The sequence below is a fragment of the Rhinopithecus roxellana genome, chromosome 19 (genome assembly GCF_007565055.1).
Source record: "Rhinopithecus roxellana isolate Shanxi Qingling chromosome 19, ASM756505v1, whole genome shotgun sequence".
NCBI classification, from domain to species: domain Eukaryota; kingdom Metazoa; phylum Chordata; class Mammalia; order Primates; family Cercopithecidae; genus Rhinopithecus; species Rhinopithecus roxellana.
Window position 1 is genome coordinate 25,855,128 of NC_044567.1, and position 25,475 is coordinate 25,880,602.

At 51.4% G+C, this 25,475-nt stretch overlaps 1 protein-coding gene across 8 annotated transcripts; it reads left to right on the top strand.

The window, feature by feature from the left end:
* Nucleotides 1-1,585: 1,585 nt before the first annotated feature.
* On the top strand, nt 1,586-25,475 carry SEPTIN4 (septin 4). 8 transcript variants are annotated; one of them, XM_030923690.1, is made up of 14 exons: nt 1,586-3,164; nt 3,822-3,866; nt 5,113-5,120; nt 18,830-19,126; nt 19,481-19,574; nt 20,012-20,098; nt 20,592-20,715; nt 23,678-23,812; nt 23,926-24,043; nt 24,133-24,234; nt 24,428-24,524; nt 24,618-24,780; nt 24,936-25,035; nt 25,290-25,475. In XM_030923690.1, the coding sequence occupies exons 1-14, from the start codon at nt 1,613-1,615 to the stop codon at nt 25,347-25,349; spliced, it is 2,982 nt and encodes a 993-aa protein (XP_030779550.1). In that variant the 5' UTR covers nt 1,586-1,612; the 3' UTR covers nt 25,350-25,475. The 8 variants fall into 8 exon arrangements, with proteins under 8 accessions (XP_030779550.1, XP_010369453.1, XP_010369455.1 ...); XM_010371151.2 differs by lacking the exons at nt 1,586-3,164; nt 3,822-3,866; nt 5,113-5,120 and adding an exon at nt 13,699-13,823; XM_030923691.1 differs by lacking the exons at nt 1,586-3,164; nt 3,822-3,866; nt 5,113-5,120 and adding an exon at nt 13,702-13,823 and having other exon boundaries at nt 18,830-18,876.

Below are 25,475 nucleotides of genomic sequence, written 5' to 3' on the forward strand. Positions count from 1 at the left end.
TGGAGTGCAGTGGCACAATCTCAGCTCCACCTCCCAGGTTCCAGCGAGTCTCCTGCCTCAGCCTCGGGGGTAGCTGGGATTACAGGCACGCACCACCACGCCTGGCTAATATTCATATTTTTAGTAGAGTCAGGGTTTCACCATGTTGGCCAGGCTGGTCTCAAACTCCTGACCTCAGATAATCCGCCCGCCTCAGCCTCCCAAAGTGCTGGGATTACAAGCGTGAGCCACTGCACCCAGCCCAAATCCCTTTTATTTTGTTTTTATTTATATATATATTTTTTGAGATGGAGTTTTGCTCTTGTCACCCAGGCTGGAGTGCAATGGTGCAATCTCAACTCACTGCAACCTCCACCTCCCGGGTTCAAGCGATTCTCCTGCCTCAGCCTCCCGAGTAGCTGGGATTACAGGCACCTGCCACCATGCCTGGCTAATTTTTTGTATTTTTAGTAAAGACGGGGTTTCACCTTGCTGGCCAGGCTGGCCTCAAACTCCTGACCTCAGGCGATCCACCCGCCTCAGTCTCCCAAAGTGGTGGTATTATAGGCGTGAGCCACCTTGCCCGGCCCCAAATCACTTTTATTTATTTATTTATTTATTTATTTATTTATTTATTTATTTATTTATTTATTTGAGATGGAGTTTCACTCTTATTGCCCGGGCTGGAGTGCAATGGCGCAATCTTTACTTAATGAAACTTCCGCCTCCCGGGTTCAAGCGATTCTCCTGCCTCAGCCTCCCAAGTAGCTGGGATTACAGGCATGTGCCACAACACCCAGCTAATTTTGTATTTTTAGTAGAGATGGGGTTTCACTATGTTGGTCAGGCCGTCTCAGACTCGTGACCTCAGGTGATCCACCCACCTCGGCCTCCCAAAAGTGTTGGGATTACAGGTATGAGCCACTGCACCTGGCAAATCCCTTTATTAATAAAACACCAAACTCTCCTGGACCAAGAATGTGAGAATTTTATTATTTGAGCAACCTGGATTTTTACCCCAGGAGCAATGAAACCATCCATGAGACCTGGAAAAAGCTGAAGCTCTTTCTTTTTTCTTTTTTTTTTTTTTTTTTTACTTGTATACAGTACAGTTTCAAACAAAATTGGGGCAACTTTGTACTTTGTACCTTATTAAAACTGGGGCTTACACAGTGTGTTTGGTTTGACCTTGTCTTCGTAGGATCTTCTGGCTGATTCCTTCTCTGGATGAGTCCCTGAGAATTTCTAGAATCTGGTGAGAGTAAAGGAGGGTCTGGAGCCTTCTCTATATACAAGGAAATCCCAGTTTTGTTAAAAACTTGCCAAAGGCTTGGTGATATAACTCCAAAGAGAAATCCACAGATTCCTTTCAGGTACTTCTTTGGGATTCTGTAAAGAATTGTGACTGTACACTAGGATGTTTAATAGGAAGGAAACTCCTTCCTTTATGACATCACCAGACAGAGAGGTAGCTAAGGGGACTAGTTGAGACACTCTTAGAACAACAGCCACTTTTGTGGGAGCCCAAGAACAGCAGCTTTAAAACAGGGTAAATATTCAGGCATCATTAGGATCCTGAATACAAGCGAGCCAGTAAAATATAGGATCTACTCAGAACGGCACAATCTATCAGATGGTCAAGACAAATAAACCTGGGGCCAAGGTAGCAGTTTCAGCACAGAGAGAGTCTGAGGTTACTACTAACACATCCCCTCAGCGGGGACATGGGTACATTCTTGCCTCAAGCCATCGAAGTGCTGCAGTCTCCCTGAACCCTTCTCACCGAAGATCAGAAGCTGGATATCCCACCACTCCCCATGGGGCATCAGACTATCCTCGATCTGTCTCTCTCCAGTCAGGGCCTGGACACTATGCGGTACCCACTCCTCGGGTAACCGAGACTGGGCCAAGAACAGAATCATCCCGCCATTCCTCTCCTCCTAGAAAGAACCAGCAAACTCAGACACTGGCTTCCCATGCTTCAAGCAGACTACGGAATGTTAGTCCACCTGGAGAGGAAGCAGCACGAAGAGGCGGTGAGAGCAAGTCAGGGCGCGAGGTCAGCCATCATGCCTCATCAATCCCAGATGCCAAATCTACTCGTCGGTTGAGTTTTCAAGATCAGAAGGATAACTTACAATCACAAATCTTACAAGATGACCCACCATCCAAGGTCCAGAACCCCCAAGGAGTCAGAGTTCCCCGTAGGATTTTGACTTACCCAAAGGATGAAGCAGTACAAACTGAGCCCATCCAAAGGATTACGACTGCTGGCAAGATCAGATCTCCAAGGAGTCCCTCTCTCCCAGAGCACAGAAGCAGCTGTGTCTCTGCAGACTATCAGACAGCCCAGAGAAAGGTCCCTGTAGAAGAATCAGAAACAGGTCCTTACAGTTCAATTCCTTCAAAACCCAAGGCCTTGTATAGGAGTATGAACTTGGACTCATCGTTCAAACTCTCTGTCCTTAAAGATTCCGATGGTGTACACCGAGTTTCTGCACGGGTAGACCCTGAGTCTCTTCACAAGTATTCTGTCTATCCTGAAACCAAGCCCTCCGCAAAGGTCTTAGTATCATCACAGGTGGAGTCCAACATGAAGGCCCCAATCCGAGGAAACAACGAGGTTGGCCGCAGGGTCACCATCTCCCCAGGGGTACAGTCAGTAGAGCCAACTCACCGTGTGACAGCTCAATCAGTGTCTGAGGGCTCCCACAAGTCATCCATGTTTGTCACTCCAGAGCCCATCTATAAACAGCAAACCCCAAAACCCCCAGAAACTACCTACATGTCCCAAGGACCTACACCCAAGTATCCAGAACGCTCGCAAAAGCCCTCCATCCATGCAGAACTGGAACTGACCCCTCGGCCCTTGCCTCCTCGGTCCTTACCTAGGTACGGACCTGACTCCTCATGGTGGCCCTTGCTGAATCCTGAAGTTGAAACACCCCAAAGCCAGCCGACAACACCTGATTTTGAGCTTAAGTGTTCTCCTTCCCTAGATCCTTTATTGTCCGGTTTTAAAATAGACTCTAGCCCTTTCTGTGAGGATCTGAAGTTCCAGAGAGAGAAGGCAAGCCTATCACCACTAAAGGAGTTTCCAAGTTGGGCACCACTGGATAAAGTGCCACAGACCCCCAAGCACACCTGCAAACAACCCATTCAAAGGTTTAGTGCTTTCTTCCTAGGTATGTGAAGAAGCAGACTGCCCAGGTGCAGCCCCAATTTAGTGAGATGGGATGTTGGGGTGGGCAGGAAAGACCACCTCTTCATTCTGGGAATAAGGGCTACTCTCCTGCCAGTGCCAAAGCTAGTCCTATCCTTGAGCCTATTGCTCCATTCCTTCCCTGCCAGCTTCTCTGTGCTCCAAGCTAATGACATTGATGATGATGCTTGGGCCGGGCGACAGGCATTGACTCCTCCAGGCAACACTGCTTACCTTTTCAATTGAAGGTAGTAGAGAGGGCTTGCAGGGTTGAAAGCTGCTTCCTGAATGGGGATGAAGAACTGAGCTGGGGTGAGGGCTGGTAAGGGCTGTTAAATAGAATAAGGGCCTCAGGTAAATACTCTGGCTACAAAGTGGAGAGGGTGGGGTGCAGATGAGCTGGGATTCCAGGAGGGGAAAGGCATTCACAGTGGCACAGAGAGAGGGTGTAAAAAAGGGAAAGGGAGAATGGGAATATAATATATAGTCCTAGGCTGGAGGAGCTTCTTGGAGAGGACCAAGGGCTGAGGGCACCTTTGGGTGGAGAAATGTGGAGCTAGAAAGGGAGCTGCAAGTAGTGGAGGGTGGGATGTGCATCCCACAGAGAGAAGAAAAGCAACCATCTTTCTGTTACTTTCAGATATCTCTGAGGAAATGTGCAGTCGTGTCATCTGGTGGCTGAAAGGTCTGTGCTTTTCCCTCCTATGGGTCCACTGTGGGAGCTTGGGGGATGGGAGGACAGGTGAGGAGTGGCATCTATGTATCTACACAGTTGGGTCGTTTAAGAGATAAATGCTTGGATTTTGGCCTGAAGAAGCAGAGGAACTTCTCATCTTGCTGAAAATTTCACCATTAGAGTCATTTCTTTGGGGCTTGGAATCTTTTCCATTTTCAAGAGTCTCCTTTTAACAGGAAGTTACTTCTGGAATGGAGAATAATTTAAGCCTCATGGCCTTTTCAGCTTAGTTGGTCACCTATCACATGATTTAAAAAAAATACACCAAAGCAAACCGCCTGCTTCACAGTCTTGCTCAGAGTTGACTTCACCCTAATTCAAGCTGGGGACTCTTCTCATGTGTTTCTCTGGTTCCTCAGAACCCTCCTCATGCCCCCACTCTACCACCTGGAGTACTGATTGGTGCTGCCCAGGCAGGATCTTCAGAGATGTCTGGGCCTCCCCCTTGAGGCTGTCAGTGTGTCTTGCAGCTCTAGAATTCTTAAGAGAAGTGTCCCCAGACTTTGTGACCCTCCGTTCCCTTTATACTTTTGGCTTCTCTGGGGGCAGGGGAGGGTGGGGACCAGACCTCAAGGAGTAAATCTTGGCAGCAGGGACCTCTTGCTGTGAGCATTGTGGCCCAAAATATACTCCAGCCCTATGAGCATGACAGAGGCCAGGGCTATGGATAAAGCAGTTCCTGGGGAGGAGAGAGCCCTAGGAATGCCATCCAGTTCCAACCAGCATGAGCCCTCCTAGTGATGGTCAGCAAAGAGCAGACAAGAGCAGTCCTCCTCAGAGGGAGCAAAGCTCTATAGAGTAGGGGCACAGTAAAGTACGAACTCGAGTTATCTAACTGGATTTGGGCCCTGGGTCCACTATTTTCTGACTGTGACCTTGGGTAAGTTATTTTACCTCTCCAAGCATCAGTTTCCTCTTCTGTTAATGAGAATAATGGCTCCCTCTTAGGGTTATTGTGAGGATTATTACAAGCTATTACCGAAAAAACACTTAGCACGGTGCTTGGCAACAGTGAGCATTCAGTAAATACTAGCTGCTGTTATTTGGGCCACTTGCACTAGGAAGGGATTGGGCCAGGTTTGCCCAAGTCCACTGGGCATCTTTAGTAAATTTCTCTTTTTCCTCTCCTATTGGCACTCTCTGAATTCCATTTGCTGCCCCCTGGGAATGCCTGGCTTCTACTCTGTTATGACAGATGAGGAGGTAAGAATGCCCCTGGGAGGTTACTCCTAGTGTTCGTGGGCCCACCCCACAATCCAAATCTATCTCCTGTCCTGTAATGGGAATAGGCATGGAGGGAGACAGAGCTGCTCCCTATGGTTGAGCAGATTGTTCACTGCACAAGAGCACTCGGTAGAGGGGGTAAGTGGGGGGCCGAAATCTAACCTGTGTTCCATTTGCCAAGCTGTGCACCTGTGGGGCTGCATCTCCCCAGAGGGGGATTTGCACAAAAGCACTGTATGAGCTAGTTGCAGTCCTAGAAAGAACAGACCTTTTGGCAGATGATGAATCTTGCCAAGTGCTCTGTGGGAAGGCTGTCTAGGTAGCCGTTGGATCAGTCCCCACCTGGTTCTCCTCTTTTCAGCCTGGGGCATTCTAGAAAAGGGTCGCTTTTTTGGGTTACACACTATTTGGGTCCTCAACTTGGAAAAACTCAAGGTGGACTCTGCTCTCAGCAGTCCTGTGTCCTTATTTGGGCAGTGTCCTGATTTCACTGCATTGTTCCCATAAGTACTTTGGCTATTCTTGGCCCATGTTTGATAAGATGGTCAAAGCTCTTCCTATTTCCATTATTTTCTCTTGCCGTATTTCTCTATTACCCAAAGCCTAGCAATGGCCTCTAATGGGTTCCATTCATGGGCTAACTCAGGATGGACAGTTGGCCACAGATAGAAAACAAATGAGTGCATAATGGGGGTCAGCCTAAGCTCAGATAATGGAACAGCTGAAGGGGAGGTGACCAGAAACAAGGCTGCCACCTCCCACTGCCATGGGTTCTTATCCAACCCTGAGCTCAGCTGTAGGTGGGAGTGGCTACTTTCAGAGATTATCTCCATGCAAGACAGTAAGTCCCTCCCTCCCTTTCTCCCTTCCTTCTTTCCTTCGTTCCTCCCTCCCTTCTTTCAATGAACAATTTTTATTCAGATGCCTAGCACTCTACTAGGCACTTTTAGGGGAAGCATTGAAGTTTCACAGCACACATGTTCCTTGGCCTTGAGAAACTTGCCATGATATGGTTGGGGAGATAGAACACAAACAGGAAACATTTAAACAACAATATGAAATAGTTGGTGCTGAAATGTCAAAATAGATGGAACAGACTGAGTAAGTGCTCTTGGAGGGTCTTAGGAGAGAGAGAGTTCACAGGGATATGGGTAGGGGGTCAGGTTATGCCCTCCTTCCCAAAGCCAAGGGATGGTGGTGTCTTAGCTAGCCTTTTGCTCACCCCTAGATGCAAATCTGTACCTTTGGGAAGGGGTTAATATTTTCCTTCAGTCAAGATTTGATGTTTTTGACTGAGCAAACTCCTCCCTGTTCTCCCCCACCCTCACCCCCTTTTTCTGTGCATCATGTTTTAGTTTAGTAAGTCAAAAGCCTTGGCAACAGGATGGCTCCTTCCTAAAATAGCTCTTATCCTGTCTCAATAATTACAGCTCTCCAGCCCTGTTCAGCAACAGAGCTGCTCCCCAGAAGCCGAGAAGAGAAGGCTCCCAGGCAGCTGGGCTGCTGGTCTTCTCTGACATTCTGGAGGTAGGATGGCATGGAGGTGGGCCAGGTACTCTCTAATGCATGAGAGAGCTAGGCTCTCCCCAGCCTGTCCCCCAGCCAGCATGGCCCCATGCAGCCTCAGGATGGAGATGCTGTGGTGCTGGTGTCCAAGGCCTCTGATTCCTCTGATCTGGGAATGGTTGACCATAGAGTCTGTTCCAGATTCCATTCCTGGCAAAGATTCTCTGGTGGCCTGGCCACGACGCCTGGCTTGTGGAAGGCATCATGTTTGTTGTTGAGCTTCACAAGCTTCTCTGGGTGAACAGCTGGGGATGGCACCTGATTCAGCCCATCTCTTTCTCGTAAGTGTCAGTCCCTTCCCAAATGGCCCTTCAAGGCCCTTTTGTCTAAGGAATGGGGTGGACAGATGCTTCTCATCCTTGGATTGGGACATTAGGGGCTGGAGTCTCCCCAGAGGAGTTTGTGCTGGACTGAGGGAAGCATTCCTGATGGAGTTTTTTTGGGATCAGAACTAGCAAAAGCTCAACAGGAAGGTCCTGAGGGTGCCCTAATGGGTCACTGGAGGCTGTCTTCTCACATAGCCCTAGGGAGTTCCTGAAAATAAAGCAGTTCTGATGGGAGGGACTGCAATGCCTTTGATGGACAGGGTGTGTTAGCCCCAAGATCCTGTGTCCTCAAGGCATCTGACCTACTCATCCTTAAATGTGACTTCTCAGGCTGTCATAGGGCAAGGTGGTTTACTCTCTGCTCTATCAATTATGCAAGAAACCAACTCTGGAAAATAGGCCAGGAATCAGAGGAGGCCATCTCATTGATACTTAAGGCAAAACTCAGTGTCTTTTGGATGACATGTCATGTGACCCCTGAGGGATAGGATGATTAGTCTCCTGTTGGCTTCTGAATCACAGGGACATTTTGCTCAGGTCGGCTTCCTTTACAAAGAGAAATCCAAAGCCTTTGAGGAACTCAAAGAGAATCGTTGAAAGAATGGAGCAGAACTGCTGAAAATGGGGCAAGGCATCTTGGGAGGCTTTTTTTTTTTTTGAGACGGAGTCTCACTCTGTCGCCCAGGCTGGAGTGCAGTGGCATGATCTCGGCTCACTGCAACCCATGCCTCCCGGGTTCAAATGATTCTTCTGCCTCAGCCTCCTGAGTAGCTGGGATTATAGGCACCCACCACCACGCCCAGCTAGTTTTTGTATTTTTAGTAGAGATGGGGTTTCACCAAATTGGTCAGGCTGGTCTCAAACTCCTGACTTTGTGATCCACCCGCCTCAGCCTCCCAAAGTGCTGATATTACAGGCATGAGTCCCCACGCCCGGCCTTGGGAGGATTTTTATAGCAGTTTGACCATTGTTCCACAGCTTCTTAGGAAGCAAGCATCTTACCCCGTCAGATGGCACTCTGTTCATTTCCAGCTACCATGGGCAGCCAATTCCAGAGCAGGATGGAAGGCTGGTGACCTCTGGCTAAAACTTGCTAATTTGGGGACAGGCTAAGTTGACCAGCTTATCAGGGTTTGCCTGGGACTTTGCTGGTTTTAGCACTGAAAGTCCCATGTCTCAAGAACCCCCTCAGTCCTGGGCAGACCGGGACAGTTGGTCACCTAGTACAAGCTGTGGTGCAGTCTGCCTGGAAGCACAGAGTGAGGGGACAATGTCCTGGCTTCACAGTGATACATGGGCAGGTTACTCCCTCTGCCTATAAAATGGGGGCAGGAAAATACGATGCTTTTCTCTCCAACTTGATAGCAGAGCTGAGGCCAGACTCCCTTAGTTCTTTGTTTTGCCCAGAATAATCCCACATAGGGAAGAATCTGCCACATCCATCGTGGACTTTTTGGTGTATTTTCAGAAGCTGTGTGGTGACTGGAACCAATCTCCAACATCACATCTTTCTGCAGAGTAGTTTGGTGCTGTTTGAAATGGTGGATTTTCCAAGTAACAGAACCAATGGGCCTGGGTAGAGTAGGGAGCTTGGCTTCACAGGCCAGGGTGCATACTCGGGTGAGGAAGTAAATCTGTAACCGAGGAGCCACCCTGACAGGTGCTCAGCCAGAGGCAGGCTGTCCTGAGAAGCAGAAATGGCCGTGTCCCCTCACCCTCCTCTGCTCAGCTGCCTTTGACTCAGCTGCTGTTAGGGGAGCAGCAGGAGACAGCTGCACCTTGAAGGCTGAATGAAGCCTGGAGGAGGGGGACAGAATGTGAGGCAGTTCCTGAGGGAAGCTCAGGCTGACACTGTGGGTGTCGCTTCCTTGGCACACCCACTGCCGGCAAAGCCATCTAGTTCCAGGGGTCTCCACAGTGGCTGTTTCCGGGAATTTGGGTCAGTAGGTCTGAGACCAAGCACTAGCTTTCTAGAGATGGTGTCTAGCTGGAGAAGCTGACTCCACAGATGGTGGTGGCTTGGTCATTCCAATGTCACTTTAATTTAAGGCATTACTCTGGTATTCTCTGTCCTCCCATCTCTCTACACCTATTACATATGCACACTCCAAATCCTTTGGAGGGAAGGCATTTGAAACAGTCACAGTTGACAGTTACTGGTTTGATGTTGATAATTTTCTTATAGTGGAGATAATAGCTACCATTCATTTAGTGATCACGTTAAGTGCATTTAGTGGGTTTTCATAGTAACCTATGAGTGGATTTATTCTCCCTATTTCACAGATGAAGAAACTGAGGCTCAGAGTTTGTTCATCAAAGCTGGAAGCATTTTAAGGAGCAGTCTGTCCCAGGGAGTCAACTATATGGTATAGAAACCCTTCTTCTGGCCGGGCGTGGTGGCTCAAGCCTGTAATCCCAGCACTTTGGGAGGCCGAGACGGGCAGATCATGAGGTCAGGAGATCGAGACCATCCTGGCTAACATGGTGAAACCCCGTCTCTACTAAAAAATACAAAAAGCTAGCCGGGCAAGGTGGCGGGCGCCTGTAGTCCCAGCTACTCGGGAGGCTAAGGCAGGAGAATAGCGTAAACCCAGGAGGCGGAGCTTGCAGTGAGCTGAGATCCGGCCACTGCACTCCAGCCTGGGCAACAGAGCGAGACTCCGTCTCAAAAAAAAAAAAGAAACCCTTCTTCTATAGCCACGTCTCCCTGGAAAATACTTCTCAACATTTCAGCAGCACCTTTAGATATCAAGAATAGTAAAGGAAAAGGTTTTAGTGGGAGTAACATCTGTGTCTTTGCATGTGAACCATGAGGCTGGGAGGTGGGTGTGAGCTTGTGAGCAGCCAGGATGAAGGGCAAGTGAAGGGTCAATGAAGCCCAGAGCCTCAAGGCTTGTCTGGGCTCTAAAATCAGAATGGAAAACTAATCAATGAGTCCTTTTAGTCAATCCATATTGATCAGCCATCTCCTGGGGGCAGAGGCCTGGACACCCAGACAAACATCACATCACATGTTTGCTGATTTGAAGTGAGCAGAGGTTAAAAGAGAAGACATACTCCCTGCCCTTGAGGAGCTTGTGGTTAATTTGGTAGAGAAAAGTATACAGCTGGGTCACTTGAAAGGGTATAGACATCAAAGGACAAAGCAAAGTCCAATGAAATGAGTCAGCAAAGCTTCCAGCATGGAGGCATATGGAGGGTAAAAGCCAGGGAGAGACAGATATTGGCACAGTATAGTGAAGACTTTGGTAACTTGGCTGCCCAAAGGTTGAAGGGCAGTTGTTTAGAATCAGTGAGTTTTTGGCCGTTGGAGGTAGGTATTTGAGCAGAGGCTGGGGAAGGCAGGGGAGCCTTCAGACATCCGGTGAGTAGTCACATTAGGAGGTTTGTAAGTCCTTTCCAACCCTGAGCTCCTATGGCCCTGCCCTGCTCACGGAGGGTGTCGGAAGGACTGTCTGGCTTCTAGCACCCCACCAGCTCCGGAACTGCCCCTCTTTGCAGTCATTTGGCAGGTGCCAGGAAATGCAGTGTTCCCCAGCCTTGCCACCCACACCTTATGCCTGCCTCCAGGATCACGGGAAACGTGGCAGCAGCTGGGGGAAGATTTGGGCTTAATGTATTTTGGTTTATTGCCTTTGTCCACCACAGACCTTGTTGGACAGACTTGCTGAGGTTTCCTTGAAAGACACAACCCATTGATAGCCTTTGGTCCGAGGGCTCTCTGACTGTATCATCAGTGACTCATATATCTCACTGGGGAAGGGATGTATGATTAGTTCTTGCACCACTTTGGGGAAACTTAGCTACTGAGAGGCAGAAGTGGCCATTGCTAGTCATGCAGATCTGAAATCCTGATTTCCTGTGGTAATTGCTATTTATTATCAGCTTTGAACCTAGGCCCTGGGATGGCCCACATGCAGCCTCCTTGCTTAGGTCCTGTGCCACACAACCTGCACCTATGGGTGGGCAGGAAAGACCTAGTGGAGGGGGCCAGGACATACCATGTTGGCCTGACCTAAGCAATGGAGCCCAGGACAGCAGGCTAGAGCTATGGTGACTGAGCTGAGTTTCCCAGCTAGACACTCCCCTAGACACTTGGCTCAGATACTGTGCCCTAGCAGTGCCTGGGGAGCTGTACTCTAGTCAAGGCCATCAATGCTTGGTGGGATATTGAATTTTGAGGGAGAGCCAGTGCTCCAAGAGCTGAGCCATGCTGAAGCAGAGTTGGCCAGGCCACCTGCTGGCTGGAGATGAGGAAGAGCACTCGGTAAATTGCCAGTGACTCATGCAAGGGCTGCTGTATTAGACCCTGACTCCCTCACACAGAATGTAAGAGCTAGAGTTGGGAGAAGTCCAGTCTTCTCTTTCAGTGGGGGAAACAGAGGCCCAGAGGGGGCAAGGGACTTTCAGGCAGTGAGATAGCCAAGTTAGCATAGGACTTGTGGCCAGGCCAAGTTCTCTCAGAGTCCTCCAAATGTTGTGGTAGGTTAGCATGCAGGGCTTGTGCAGGGGGGATGGCTCAAAGTCAGTCTTCAGCTTTTATTTCACCCAGCATGCCTCATGTTAGGCCTGTGGTACAGTGATTAGAAAGAGATTAGACCCCAATATTCTTGGCTTAGAGCTAAGTTCCGTGGTCCCAGGACTTGCTTGGGGCCTCACTGTCCTCAAGGCAAGCTGGTACCAACCTTCCTCAGGACACACAGGGCCCTTTGGAGCCTGGGCAGCAGGTGCCAGAGAAGAACTGGGATTCCAGCCACAGCTGAGGATGAGCTGGCTGGGCTGCCTTTTGCGATGTGTCTGTGTCCACACTTGGAATTCAGCTGAGACCAGGGGAAGGGGCATGTTATAATAGAGGAAAGTAAGGGTTTCTGCTGGGTCCTGTCTTCCCTGATGTAGGCTTTCTCCTCTCCCCAGGCTACAGGACTCTGGAAGCATGTAAGAGGTATTCTTAGAGTGCATACATGAGTACTGGAGGCCCAGGGCTTTGAACAGTGGGGCTTTGTATAGCCCAAGCTTGACATTTGGGGCTGATGGTAGCAGCAGCTGCTGCTTCTGCAGACTTCCAACTGCCATTGGTTTCTCTCTTTATGTCTTTGTTTTCCTGAGTACAGCTTCGGATCCTCTGATCTACCCCAGGCCTTTTTCAGGAGCCTCTCTTTACCTTTAGAGGTTCCCTTTCAGGGGAGCCAAGCTGCTGCCCCCATTCTATACATCCTCCCCCTTTTCTCAGATCCTGGGCCCTCTCCTGAATCACTGCATGGCCAACCTTTCTCCAGCACCTCCTGCTGCTGCCTATTCTCTTATCTTCCTCCAAGGCCTATAGTAGCATACAGCATATCCTCCTTCCCCCACTGCATCTACTTTTAGAAGGCTAGAGCTGCAAGGAAGCTTAGAAATCATCTAGTTTAATCCCCTCATTTTCAGGTATGGAAACTGAGACTTATGGGTGAAGCAAGCCCACCCAGCTAGGAAGGTTTCTCCTCAACCTGCTGGCTCGTGAACACCCTGCCATCTTCCAGTCCACCAGTGCCAAACAGCCAATAACAGCTCCAGTAGCAGCCCCATTGTTTTTCTCAGCTTGATCTTACCTGCTGCCCCAGGCCCTCTTCCCTCCTCTGGCTGAGTTCTAACTGGTCCTGACCACTGCTACTGGTTCACAGATCAGACTGAAATACAGCAGGCAGGCCTCTGGCACTTCTACCAACAGAGAGGGCCGTGCCTGTGGGTCTCGGTTTTGTCCAGAGTGTATTCAGGCAGAGGCCAGTCAGCCTGCCATTGAGAGAGGGGTCTTGGGGGTCAGGAAGGGACATGCTTCTGAAAACTTCCACAGGAGCCTGACCAGCTCAGACCCTACTTAGCTCAGGGAATCCCTCACCAACACCCCACTCACCAAGCATCTGCCTTCCCCAGCTGCTGCTGTGACCCTTCTGAGCCTCTAATGCCTCTAAAGCTTCAGGGGCATCTGTCCCCTCAGCATCTCACCTGCTTGTGGGAGTAAGAGTGTGGGTCACGCCTGGGTTGGCCTCTCCTGAGGCCCTCCCCACTGTCCTCAGCCACAGGCAAGGCTCCACCGCCCTGTTAAAGCCACTCAGCCTCTCCCTTCCATCCTTCCAGCAGATGATCCCTGCAGCAAATCCTCTTTAATCTGTAATCTGCGGTACTGCACGAAGGGAACCTGTCTCTAACCTGCCCCTTCACAGCTCGGGTGGAGGTGGAGAATATCCGACATTCCCCTTTAGGAGGTGTGATGATCAGTAACTTGGGCATCAGCTGGCTTCACTTTGTGAAAACCTTGCTGAATCCGTGCGCTAACTAACGGTTTCTCTCCAACTCATGGAGCGACTCCCCCTCCCTTCCAAAGGCGTCTTCTTCTGGTGATGCCAGGTGGGGTGTTCGTTTTTCTTTGGGAACTGGCTCAAGCCCCCGCGGTGCTTCTGGAGCTGAGTAAAAAAGAGCCAGGTGTCCTGTGCTGCCCGGGGACGAGGAGCTGAGGCTCCCCGCTCTGTCCTGGGTGACCCTATGCTCTGCGCCTCCGGGGGTCGCGGGGCTGCGAGGCCGGCCCTAAGGTGGGCACCCCGACCCGGCTCGCGCCGGCACCCCTAGCAGCTGAGGTACACGCCCCGCCCCGGGGACGACTCGCTCCGCCCCCGCCGCCGGGCCCCTCCCCCAGCTGTCCGCACTCGGGTAGGCGGGAGGGGGACCCCGGTGCTGCGAGGTCGGCGCGCAGCTCCGCCGCGGGTCGCTCGGGCGCTGTCCAGGCGGAGCCGGCCCCGCCCGGGCTGCAGCCATGGTAAGGCAGGCAGGCAGGCAGGCAGGAGGGCGGGCGGGCGCGGGTCAGGGCCGGGGTGCGCAGGGCGGGTCGCTCCCGGGCGGCTCCAAAGGGACCCGCGGCGCCGCAGCCGCGGCTGTGCAGGGTAGGAGGCGCCGTCGCCGGCCGCGGGCACAGGCTGGCACTGCTGTTGGGCGGCGGTGCGTCGCTGCTCCCAAGTTTTTCCCTCTGAGCAGCCACGGAGTGGGCCCCGACCCCTGGATAATGCCTGCGGTCTAGGATGAAGGGGTGGGTCCGTGCTGAGGGAGGTGCCCGCTGGTGGAGACGCGCATGTTGGGGTGGGGAAGGCGCATCAGTGATGAGCGGAGGTGAGGGTCCCCATCCTCGCCTGGGTCAGCTTTTAGCTGAGTAACCCCTCCTCACCCACCTACCCTGGGCACAGGGGCCAGTACCAACTTCATTTGGAAAACACAGAGGAGGCCCACAAACACTGCCTGCCTCCCCAGGAGGGATGGTGAGACGCTTGGCCCCTCCTTGCCTCAGCCTGACAAGGGGCAGTCCCTGGGCCTTTCTCAAAGGGACCTCTGAGAGAGAGAGGCCCAGTCCACCATCCTGCCCGGTGGGATTAGCTATATCCTTCTGCCCCCGGGGACAGGAACCATGGGAAAGCTTCCTCCTGCTGCATCTACCCCCTCCCTCCCCACCAGCCAGGTCCCTCTGCAGTGTGTGGGGGTGGGGGCACCCATCCCTGCCACCTGCCTGTAGTGGGAAGAGAAACAGTAACCCCAGCCAGCCTCCTTGGAGGTGCCCAGGTAGGAAGTTTTGATGCTTGGCTCTGAAGATGTCATCTCTTCTCCTGACATTGTTGCTAGAGCCTACCACAAATAACATAAGGATGTCAGGACCTCCAGGCCACACACCGTCCTCTCCTCCCAGTCTGGAAGCCCCACAGCCTTTGCCCTCTGCATTGAGGAACACGAACTCTTTACAGCAGCGGGGGATCCCTGACCAGCCTGTGGGGCGGGATGTTGGCTGTGGGCAGCCTCCAGAAGGGAACTCCCTGGGCCCCCTGGGATCAGAAGCTTTCAGGTCTGGTAGGGCCAATCTTTTGGGCTCTTGTCTCTCAAGCTGTGTCCAGGCAGAGGCCCAAGCCTTGGCCAGGAAGTCTTGGTGACACTGTGACCTTCCCCAAAGGGGGGTTCCTGGGAGAGGCCTGTCCTTATTCCTGTCCCCCACTTCTCCCCACATGGGGGATGGATGCACTGATTGTTCTAGGGATAGAAGCCTAGGGAAGCACTGATTATCCCCAGTGCCAAGCCCAGCAGGGGCCAGAGGGGCTTTTTCTGCCACACACTAAGTTCAGTTCAGCTGAGGTCTTGATGCTTTCAGCTTGTCTGAGGCCACCCTGTTCTTCTCTAATTAAAGACACCCCCCCGCAACCCCAACCACCACCACCAAAGTCCCCATCCTCAGGCCCCTGCCCTCAAGCCAGCCAAGTTCTTAGGCTGACTGGTTCAGACCAGACTCCTCTATGAGGGTCTCTTTGTCAAAGGAGGTCAGTGTCCCAGCTGCTTTGGGAGTCAGTGGGGGAGACCTCCCCAACCCAGGTGCTCCAGGGGGTTTAAATTTACATGTGAAAAGAAAAACAGGCCAACATTAATGACCATCCTGTGACTTGGGATGCACCTTCTCTTCTCAGGTTCAAAGCAGTTTAAGGAATCTATCATTTGGGAGTGCTTTCTCTCCCCGGCCTCCCTGGGAGGCAAGGAAGGGCCATTCACAACTGAACATAAGGTCCTCAAATTAAGACACTATCCAGACTCACAAAAGATGTTTCCACCCAACCAGAAACAGTGGCCCCCTGAATCCTAGTTGAGTGTACACTTCCAACCAGGCCCCTTAATTTATCTCCCACCTAAATGGCAGCTCTGAAGCTTCTGGGCTTCCAGCCTCCCCATTGCGTTGAACCCGTGCTCCTTAGAGACCAAGTGCTAACAGCTCCCTTGTTGATGCTATGGAAGTCATGGAGTGATGGAATCTATACAGGTTGCTATGAGTCAGAGGTCAGGTGTAGGGTAAGGAGAATCTCTGGAGCAAAGTACCCTCTGTGGCTGGTGCTCCCTGCAGGGAAATCTAGGAGCATATTTCTGAAGACAGTGACGTTCCCCACTGGGAAAAAAAAAACAAAAACGAACACTTGGGAAGAAGTGTGGGACCATTCCCATGAAAACCTATTTGGGGAAGTATAGGACATCTCATCCTACTCCAGCACTGCTTAAAGTTAAGATGAAAGAGAGAGATTGGGGGATTCAATTCCTTTGGGAATGGGTATCCTGGGTGGCTGTCCTCATGTGCTGATGGGCCAGGTCACTTGGGGACAGCTCATAGTCCTCAGGCAGACCACAGTGTCCTTGGGGGTTAACAGGAGAGGTCAAATGGATCAAGAGCCTGTGCTGCAAACAGACATTGGGAGGTTGGTGCTGTGCCCACCAGGGTAGGCAGCAGGCAGGCGTCATGGGGCAGCCAATCAGAGGAGGAGGGGACTGCAGAGGAACCAAGTGATCCTGCTGCAGCTGAGCTGTCCTTGGAGGGTGGGAGCCAAGGGAAGGGGAGGAGAAGAGGGGTGGGGAAGGACATTCCACAGGCTTTTTTGGCCCCTGCCAGAGACAGAAGGAGGTCAAAGAGAAAGGGAAAGGAGCAAGCCAGGAAGCCAGACAACAAGAGCATCAAAACAAGACTGTTTCTGTGTGTGAGGAACTTTGCCTGGGAGATAAAATTAGACCTAGAGCTTGCTGACAGGGAGTCTGAAGCGTGGGACATGGACCATTCACTGGGATGGCAAGGGAATTCTGTCCCTGAGGACAGGACTGAAGCTGGGGTAAGGTGCTGCTCTGGGAGATGGGTGGACATGACCTGTCTTCCCCCTGCCTTGGCTGGGATTGGGGCTGAAAGTCAGAAAATGATTTGGTCACTGGCAGAGCTAGGAGTGGGCATGGACAGGCAGAAGGCGGGGACCCTGGTGTCCTGACTCCTTGTCTAGAGCCCCTGTGACCCCCTCCATGCAGATGAGCAGCCAGGGCTGGCAGAGATGAGGATGGTGCTGGGTTCCTGGAGGTTCTGCTGGAAGATTGTGGGGGCTAGGGATCTTCATTAGGGCCTTCCTTTCTCCCTTCCCTGCCCCTCCACTCAGTGCCCCTGGGAAACCAGGTGAAGCACAGCTTTCTCTGTCCCACCCTTGTCCTGACCCGCAGACCAACTGCTGGGTCATTGTGGATTTGTGCAGAGAGGCAGGATTTCCTGGAATTCCCCAGACTTACTAGCTGCCAGACAACAAGTCCTGCTGCCCCCCAGTCCCACCCCTTCTCTGTTGCCATGTAATTAATTGTCCAAGCTGGGACACTTTGAGAGTGAAAGGGCACAATTAATCATGATGCCAGGACAACAGGCATAGAATGTGATGTATGGTCGCCACTGCACCTCACAAATATCATGGGTGAGAAAAGCCTTGGGTTAGGCTTGCCTCAGGATAGCCTCTTCTGGTCACCCAGCCTCCACCTGCTGGTTCCAGTTTTGGGCTGAGGGGCCTCTTTTCCTCCCCTCTGTCCAAGCAAGTGCTGGAGACTATGGCTATAAGCAGGTGTGAAGACTTGAGAGGCAACAGCCTGGCAGTAGCTCCTCGCAGACTTTTCCCTCTAACCTCCCTATCCCAACCTCTTCCCTCTGGCATACACCTGGCAGTATGCATATCTGCCTCCCTCAATTCTTTCCTTTGCAGGAAGACTGTGGCCATCTTATCCCCCCCACTCTAGCTGGGACTCCACAGTGGTCTGGGGTAGTCCCCACTGGCTTGGCTAATCCCTAGAGAGTGAGTCAGCCTCTGCAGCTGGCCCTTGTCCATTGTCTGGGGGTGGCACGTGGGTATTGTGAGGCAGAGCTGAGCCCAGCACTGCCAGGCACCCCACAAAGGAGGCTGACCCCCAAAGAAGGGGAGAATCTTTAGGGTCTAGAGCTGACAATGAGAGTTGGGGGAAACAGTCCCTCTTCTGAACTGGGGATGGGGTAGAACAGGCTTCTATAGAGCAGTCAATACATTCTCTGCCTTCCGCTCCCTGTGGGTCATGGTTTAGGCCAGGCCCTCTCCTGTACTGCTGGCTCTGGGCAGAGGGGGTAAGGAGACAACTGAGGGTGCTTCCCCTTATATGTCCCTCACAGTTGGGGGCTATCAGAAGCTCTGGAGGCCCAGCCGTCCTTCAGCCTTCCCCGGGCTCTTCCATCCTCCCTCACCTGGTCTCTCCCAGCTGCCTTCCACCCACAGTCAGCATCCACTGGCAGGTTTACTCTTCTCTTCCAGAGCCCAGGGTCAGATTTGGGTGTGGCTCAGTGTCTGGAGTAAGGGGTAGGATCAGCTATACTGAGCGCTGGTCTGTGAACCCTGGGAATTGAGCACCGGCAGTAGAATCTGTACCCCAATCCCCCAGCTCACTGACCAGTAGTGACAGGAGGTACAGAACCCCCCGCTGGTTGACCTGCCTGATGCAGGCAGCTTTCTTCTCCCCTATCTACTTTCCTCATGTCCCTGCCCCATTCTGATGCACTGTACTCTCCTTCTGGGTTTAATGCCTCTGTCTGCTCTATCTTAATCAGTCCAGCCTTACTTCCTGGCCTGAGACAGTCCCTGGCTAGGCCAGAACCCCAGGAAAGGCAGCCCCAAAAAACATGCTGCTGAGAAGGAGACCAGAACTGGAGTTCCTCAGTTCTCTAGAGCAGTTTCCAGGGCTCTGGGGTTGCCCAGGGCTCTTCTTGGACCCTGGGGCCCTGCCTGGCATCTTGGATTGGGGAGACTTGTGAGCAGGTGAGGGAGGGATGGTGAGCTTCCTCTGGCTTGGCTGCAGTTTCTTTCTCTTCTAACCACAAGTGCTTTCCCTTTCCCTCTTGCCTTCTCTTGTCTTCTGTCTCCTTCCTCATTCTTCCCTTCCGGCTCCCTTCCTGGCACCACCCATCTATTCCAACCACCTCGCTTCCACCAGATCAAGCGTTTCCTGGAAGACAACACGGATGATGGAGAACTGAGCAAGTTCGTGAAGGATTTCTCAGGAAATGAGAGCTGCCACCCACCAGAGGCTAAGACCTGGGCATCCAGGCCCCAAGTCCCGGAGCCAAGGCCCCAGGCCCCAGACCTCTATGATGATGACCTGGAGTTCAGACCCCCTTCGTGGCCCCAGTCCTCTGACAACCAGCAGTACTTCTGTGCCCCAGCCCCTCTCAGCCCATCCGCCAGGCCCCGCAGCCCATGGGGCAAGCTTGATCCCTATGATTCCACTGAGGTAGAGCCTCCAGCCCTGCCTTTACCTTTCAGTGGGCTGCTGCAGGAAGATCGGGGACAGGGGGCAGTGTGTGTGTGTGTGTGTGTGTGTGTGTGTGTGTGTGTGTGTGTCTGAGACCTCTTTCAGTCCTGTGTAAGCCCTATCTCCATGATATCTGCCCCCAAGGGCATTGGAAATTAGCAGTTTCAGCAAGGGCAGGGGGCCCAGCTGGTGGCCTCAGATGGGAACCCACAGAAGTCTGGCACTGCTTCTTTAAGGCTGGGGCAAAGGCCTGAAAGGGAGAGAAGATCAGCACTGGGTGCCGGGGCCCCTTTGGCTTCTCACGCTGATGCATTCTGCCTTCCTGTCTACTAGGATGACAAGGAGTATGTCGGCTTTGCAACCCTCCCCAACCAAGTCCACCGAAAGTCCGTGAAGAAAGGCTTTGACTTTACCCTCATGGTGGCAGGTAGAAAAGGGGCAGGGCTGAGTTGGGCAGGGTGTGTTTCAGGTGGGGATGGTGTGTGTGTCCATGAGTGGGAAGGGAGTATAGGTTGGAGGGAGCAAGCAGCGAGTGGCTGTACTGTTGTGCAAAAAAGCCAGGAGTCATTGGTCTGTGAAAGTGTATGTGTGTGGGGTGGGTGGGGGTGGGGGTACGAATTGGTTGCAAAGAGCATCTGACCAACAATTCCCTAGCATTTGCCTCTTTTTGTGTGACCTTGGGCAATCTCTGGCTCCCCCAAGCCAATCTCTGTGCTTCCTCCCAGCCCTAAAATGCTATAGTTTGGTTAGTCTAGTTCCGATTAGATAAGAAAGCAGTTCCCCCTGAACCTTGATCCAGTGGAGTTGCTTTTTGGCTATAGATCTTACCTTCTGATTTGGTGCCTCTGTCCTCTCTCCTCTCAGGAGAGTCTGGCCTGGGCAAATCCACACTTGTCAATAGCCTCTTCCTCACTGATCTGTACCGGGACCGGAAACTCCTTGGTGCTGAAGGTAAGGAAAGGAGACAACAATCAGGCAGACTTGCCTTGGGAAATTAAACTCACTCTAGAGTCTGGGGGATGGGGCTCTCCCCAACATGCAGGAAACCATGGCTTCCTAGAGAGACTGACAGCAGCTCTCCATAGGCCTATCTGCCTGGCAGCCCACCAGCCAGCTCCCTAAAGATTTGGGTGCTGAAGCAGGGCAGGGACCAGAATCTTGCTCTCTGAATGAGTCTCTGACCCCCAAGGATTCCAGGAATCCAAGAAAAAAACCGGGAGCAGAGGAGAGGCTGGGGCCAGAGCCAACAGCCACCGGCATTTCCTGTGTTGGGAAATGTACTCCTTGCTGGTTCCCAGAGAACAGTCCCCCAGGCAGCTTGGGGGTGGAGGAGGGGGCAGTGTGGATGAGGCAGTCTGGGCAACGAGGCTGGTTGGGGTGGGCAATTCATCCTGACTGGGCAGGTCCCTGCCCTTGCCCTGGCCTCAGTTTCCCCCTTCTCCAGAGCGGATCGTGCAAACTGTGGAGATCACTAAGCATGCAGTGGACATAGAAGAGAAGGGTGTGAGGCTGCGGCTCACCATTGTGGACACACCAGGTTTTGGGGATGCAGTCAATAACACAGAGTGGTATGTCTGACTAAGTGCAATCCCAGCTGCCCCTGAGCCACCCTTCTCCATACACAGGTACACACGTAGGCCCAGATATATCCATACTTATCAGGAGGAAGGTGTCTATGACCTTGAGCATGTGACTTCCCTTACTGGACAGCCATCTTCTCCTTTATAAAGTAAGAGGGAAAGGATTGGAATAGATGATTTTTAATGTTCCTTCCAATTCTGCCCTATGATTCTATAATGGGGTAGGGACATAAGAAAGAAGAGGCTGAGGGAGAAGGATCACTTGAGGCCAGGAGTTCAAGGCCAGCCTGGGCAACATAGTGAGACCCCATCTCTACAAAAAGTTTTAAAAATTAGCTGGGCATGGTGGCCTAGGCCTGTAGTCTCAGTGACTGGGGAGGCTGAGGCAGAAGAATCACTTGAGCTCAGGAGGTCGAGGCTGCAGTGAGCTGTAATTGCACCACTGCACTCTAGCCTGGAAGACTGAGCGAAACCTTCCAAAAAAAAAAAAAAAAAGATGAGAAGAGCCTCAAAAAGCAAACACATGTGAAGTGTGAAAACATGTAGCACGGAGTTTGATTACATAGTAGTTGCCCAATAAACTGTCACCCTTTTTCCTTTCACTAGCAACATTTTAGGTGTCACAAACAAATCTTATTGAAGGGCTGGGCATGCATGGAGGGAGGGTAAAGGTGAGGAAGAACAGGCAAAGGGGAAAAATGGTGGAACTTTGTTTAATCTCCAGGCACCCTCTAGGCTACCTGCAGAAAGAAAAGTTGGCTTTACCACAACCCCCTATCATTCAGGCTTGAGGGACCTCCCTCCAGCTAATGGTCAGTAAGTCTGACCATTACCTCCAGCTTAGGTAATGGTCAGACCTAAGTGAGTAGATGAAGAGGGGAATGGATGAGATTGACAGGAGAAAAGGTGGTAGCTTTGATGAAGAAGTTAGGCAGGCGGTGCTAAGAGCGCTAGACAGAGAGTTCAAATCTTGATTGGCATTTAGTAACTTCATGATCGTAAGCAAATGATCTCCTTCAATCAGTTTACCTACTGTCTCTTACCTTCCATAATACTAATAATTTCATTTGCCAGGCACCTCACAGTTTAAAGTGCACCTCCATGTATACTCATTTTGTCAGACATTTATTTAATTAAAATATACCAGCACTTACCACCTCTCCAATTGATCTGAACATCACCCAACATGATGCATGCACTCTGAAAAGTGTAAAGGGCTATATACAGCATACTCAGGGATTTTAACAATGATAATTGTAGGACCAGCAACATAATTTGTTGGGCCCAGTGCAAATGAAAATGGAGGGCCCATTTTTCAAAATTTTTAAGAATTTCAACATGGCAACAGCAGACCATCAAATCAGCTAGAATGTATTGAGCACATACTAGATGTCCAGCCTGTGCTGGACATTTTAAGGGATTCAGAACAAGCATGAATGATTCCTATCCCTGAGATGCTTATAGTCAAGTGGCAACAGGGAAGCAGGAGAGGTGGGGGCAGTTCTCTAACATGTTTCAATCAGACAGCAACTTAAATTAGTAAATGGGTCAGGCAAGGTGTAGTGGCAAGTGCACTGAGCTGTAGGGGCTCAGGTGGGTAGAGAATTTACTAGCTAAATGACCTACAGAAAGTCCTTTTCCTTTCCCTTTCCTTCCTCCTTTCTTTCTTTCTTTTTTTTTTTTTTTTTTTTGAGACAGGTTCTCACTCTGTTGCCCAGGCTGGAGTGCAGTGGGCTGATCACCTGCCTCCCAGGGCTCCCTGGGCTCAGGTTATCCTCCCACCTCAACCTCCCAAATAGCTGGAACTACAGGTGTATGCCACCACACCCAGCTAACTTTTTTGTATTTTTTGTAGAGATGGGGGTCTCACTATGTTGCCCAGTCTGGTCTTGAACTCCTGGGCTCAAGTGATCCACCTACCCTGGCCTCCTAAAGTGTTAGGATTACAGGCGTGAACTACCACACCTGGCCTGGAGCAAATCTGTTAGCTGCTCTGCATCTAGTTTCTTCATGTATGAAATGATAGTGATGATGATCATAATGCATATGTCGACCTGTCAGGGCAGTGAGGATTAAACAAGATAATAGAAGAGCAAAGGATATGAAAATTGAGGTTCTTGGGGGAAATTTATTTATTTATTTGTTTTGCTCTGTAGTGAAGACCAGGGGAGAGCAGTGTGTATTGGTATAGTAAAAGGAGCCTTCGTGGAAAAGATGGTTCTTAGGGCCTTGAAGGATGGAGTGGGTTTGGAGAGGTGGAGGAAAGGGTAGAAACACATGAGCAAAGAGGTTCTGAGGTTACACTGGAAACCTGAATTAGAGTTTCCCTGGCTTCCAGTTGGTATTTGCCTACAGCCACCTTGCTATTCCTTTTTTTTTTTTTTTTTTTTTTTTTTGAGACAGTCTGGCTCCATCGCCCAGGCTGGAGTGGTATGATCTTGGCTCACTGCAACCTCCGCCTGCTGGGTTCAAGCGATTCTCCTGCCTCAGACTCCTGAGTAGCTGGGACTACAGGTGCACACCACCACGCTCAGCTAATTTTTGTATTTTTAGTGGAGACGGGGTTTCACCATGTTGGTCAGAGTGGTCTCAAACTCCTGATCTTAAGTGATCCACCCGCCTCAGCCTCCCAAAGTGCTGGGATTACAGGGGTGAGCCACCGTGCCCAGCCTATTCTTACTGCTTTGTTTGATCACCTGGGCCCTTTCCCTCTCATCAAGCTAGTATTTATTAAACTTGCCTGAGTACTCAGTCTAATTTTGTATCAGGACATGTGAGATACACCCCATCCCATTCAGGAATTTCCCTAAAGATTTAGTAAAGTAAGCCAGGGAATAACAATGTCTTAAAAACACTGCTGAGAGAGTGGGCTACTATTTCTCTGTAGTCCCAGAGCTCACTAGGTGGCTCCCACTCTCACAGTTTCTCTGCTTGTCTGTCCCTGCCCCAGCTGGAAGCCTGTGGCAGAATACATTGATCAGCAGTTTGAGCAGTATTTCCGAGATGAGAGTGGCCTGAACCGAAAGAACATCCAAGACAACAGGGTGCACTGCTGCCTGTACTTCATCTCACCCTTCGGCCACGGGTATGGTCCAAGCCTGAGGCTCCTGGCACCACTGGGTGCTGTCAAGGGAACAGGCCAAGAGCACCAGGGGCAGGGCTGCCACTAGCAGGTGGTCACAGATTCCTGTTCCCCAGGCTCCGGCCATTGGATGTCGAATTCATGAAGGCCCTGCATAGGCGGGTCAACATCGTGCCTATCCTGGCTAAGGCAGACACACTGACACCTCCAGAAGTGGACCGAAAGAAACGCAAAGTGAGGGAAGCTGGTGGTGGGAGGGGATCAGGTGGGCTTCTAGAAAGGACGTGGTACCCAGAACTGTGGGCCTCTCATCTGTTTATCAGATCCGGGAGGAGATTGAGCATTTTGGAATCAAGATCTATCAGTTCCCAGACTGTGACTCTGACGAGGATGAGGACTTCAAATTGCAGGACCAAGCCCTAAAGGTGGGGCCACTCTAGGGCATCCCCTTCCCATCTTGTTTCTTCGGGGTAGAAAAAGGGAGTAGAATTCTATATTCAGGCTATCAGGGTGGAAAGGACCCTGGCTTCCTAGAGTGAAGCAGAGAAGATGACAATACAGGTGGAAAGAAAGAGGTGAGAACAGAGGGTGCTGACAGGCACCCCTAACCTCTTCCAGGAAAGCATCCCATTTGCAGTAATTGGCAGCAACACTGTAGTAGAGGCCAGAGGGCGGCGAGTTCGGGGTCGACTCTACCCCTGGGGCATCGTGGAAGGTAAAGCACTGAGCCTATAACCAGGGTATCTCCTTGCCCTCTGTGGCTCTCCCCTACGTATGCCTCTGGCTGACCCCTAGCCTTGCTATGCAGTGGAAAACCCAGGGCACTGCGACTTTGTGAAGCTGAGGACAATGCTGGTACGTACCCACATGCAGGACCTGAAGGATGTGACGCGGGAGACACATTATGAGAACTACCGGGCACAGTGCATCCAGAGCATGACCCGCCTGGCGGTGAAGGAACGCAATCGCAAGTATGACCAGAAGCCAGGACAAAGCTGGCAGGGGGAGATCCCAAGCTTAGCCTTGGGTGAGACCAAGCCCTACTTTTGTTCTTCTATAGGCCCTGGGCTCAATCTAAGTGGGTGATGGGGTCCTCCTAGCCTTATCAACCCTTTTCTCCCCTTAGCAAACTGACTCGAGAAAGTGGTACCGACTTCCCCATCCCTGCTGTCCCACCAGGGACAGATCCAGAAACTGAGAAGCTTATCCGAGAGAAAGATGAGGAGGTGAGAGCAGTATGGGTAGAGGAGGTCCCCTGTTTGATCACCAATGCTGGTTTCTCTTTGTTTGGTAATAGAAATATCCCTGGCTCTGGTGCATATTTGGGTCCTGGATAGGTCAATAGGTGGTTCTGTCCAGAGTCTCCATCACACCTCACGGCTACCAAGGTTCTGGCTTAAGGGATTAGAAATTTGGGGCACTTCCCCAACACTAAAGGACTCTTCAGAAGGCCACATTTTGATGCCTGTGCCTATTCCAGCTGCGGCGGATGCAGGAGATGCTACACAAAATACAAAAACAGATGAAGGAGACCTATTAACTGGCTTTCAGCCCCTCCCAGCACCAGCTCTGCTCAGGCCCCTTCAGCTACTGCCACTTCGCCTTACATCCCTGCTGACTGCCCAGAGACTCAGAGGAAATAAAGTTTAATAAATCTGTAGGTGGC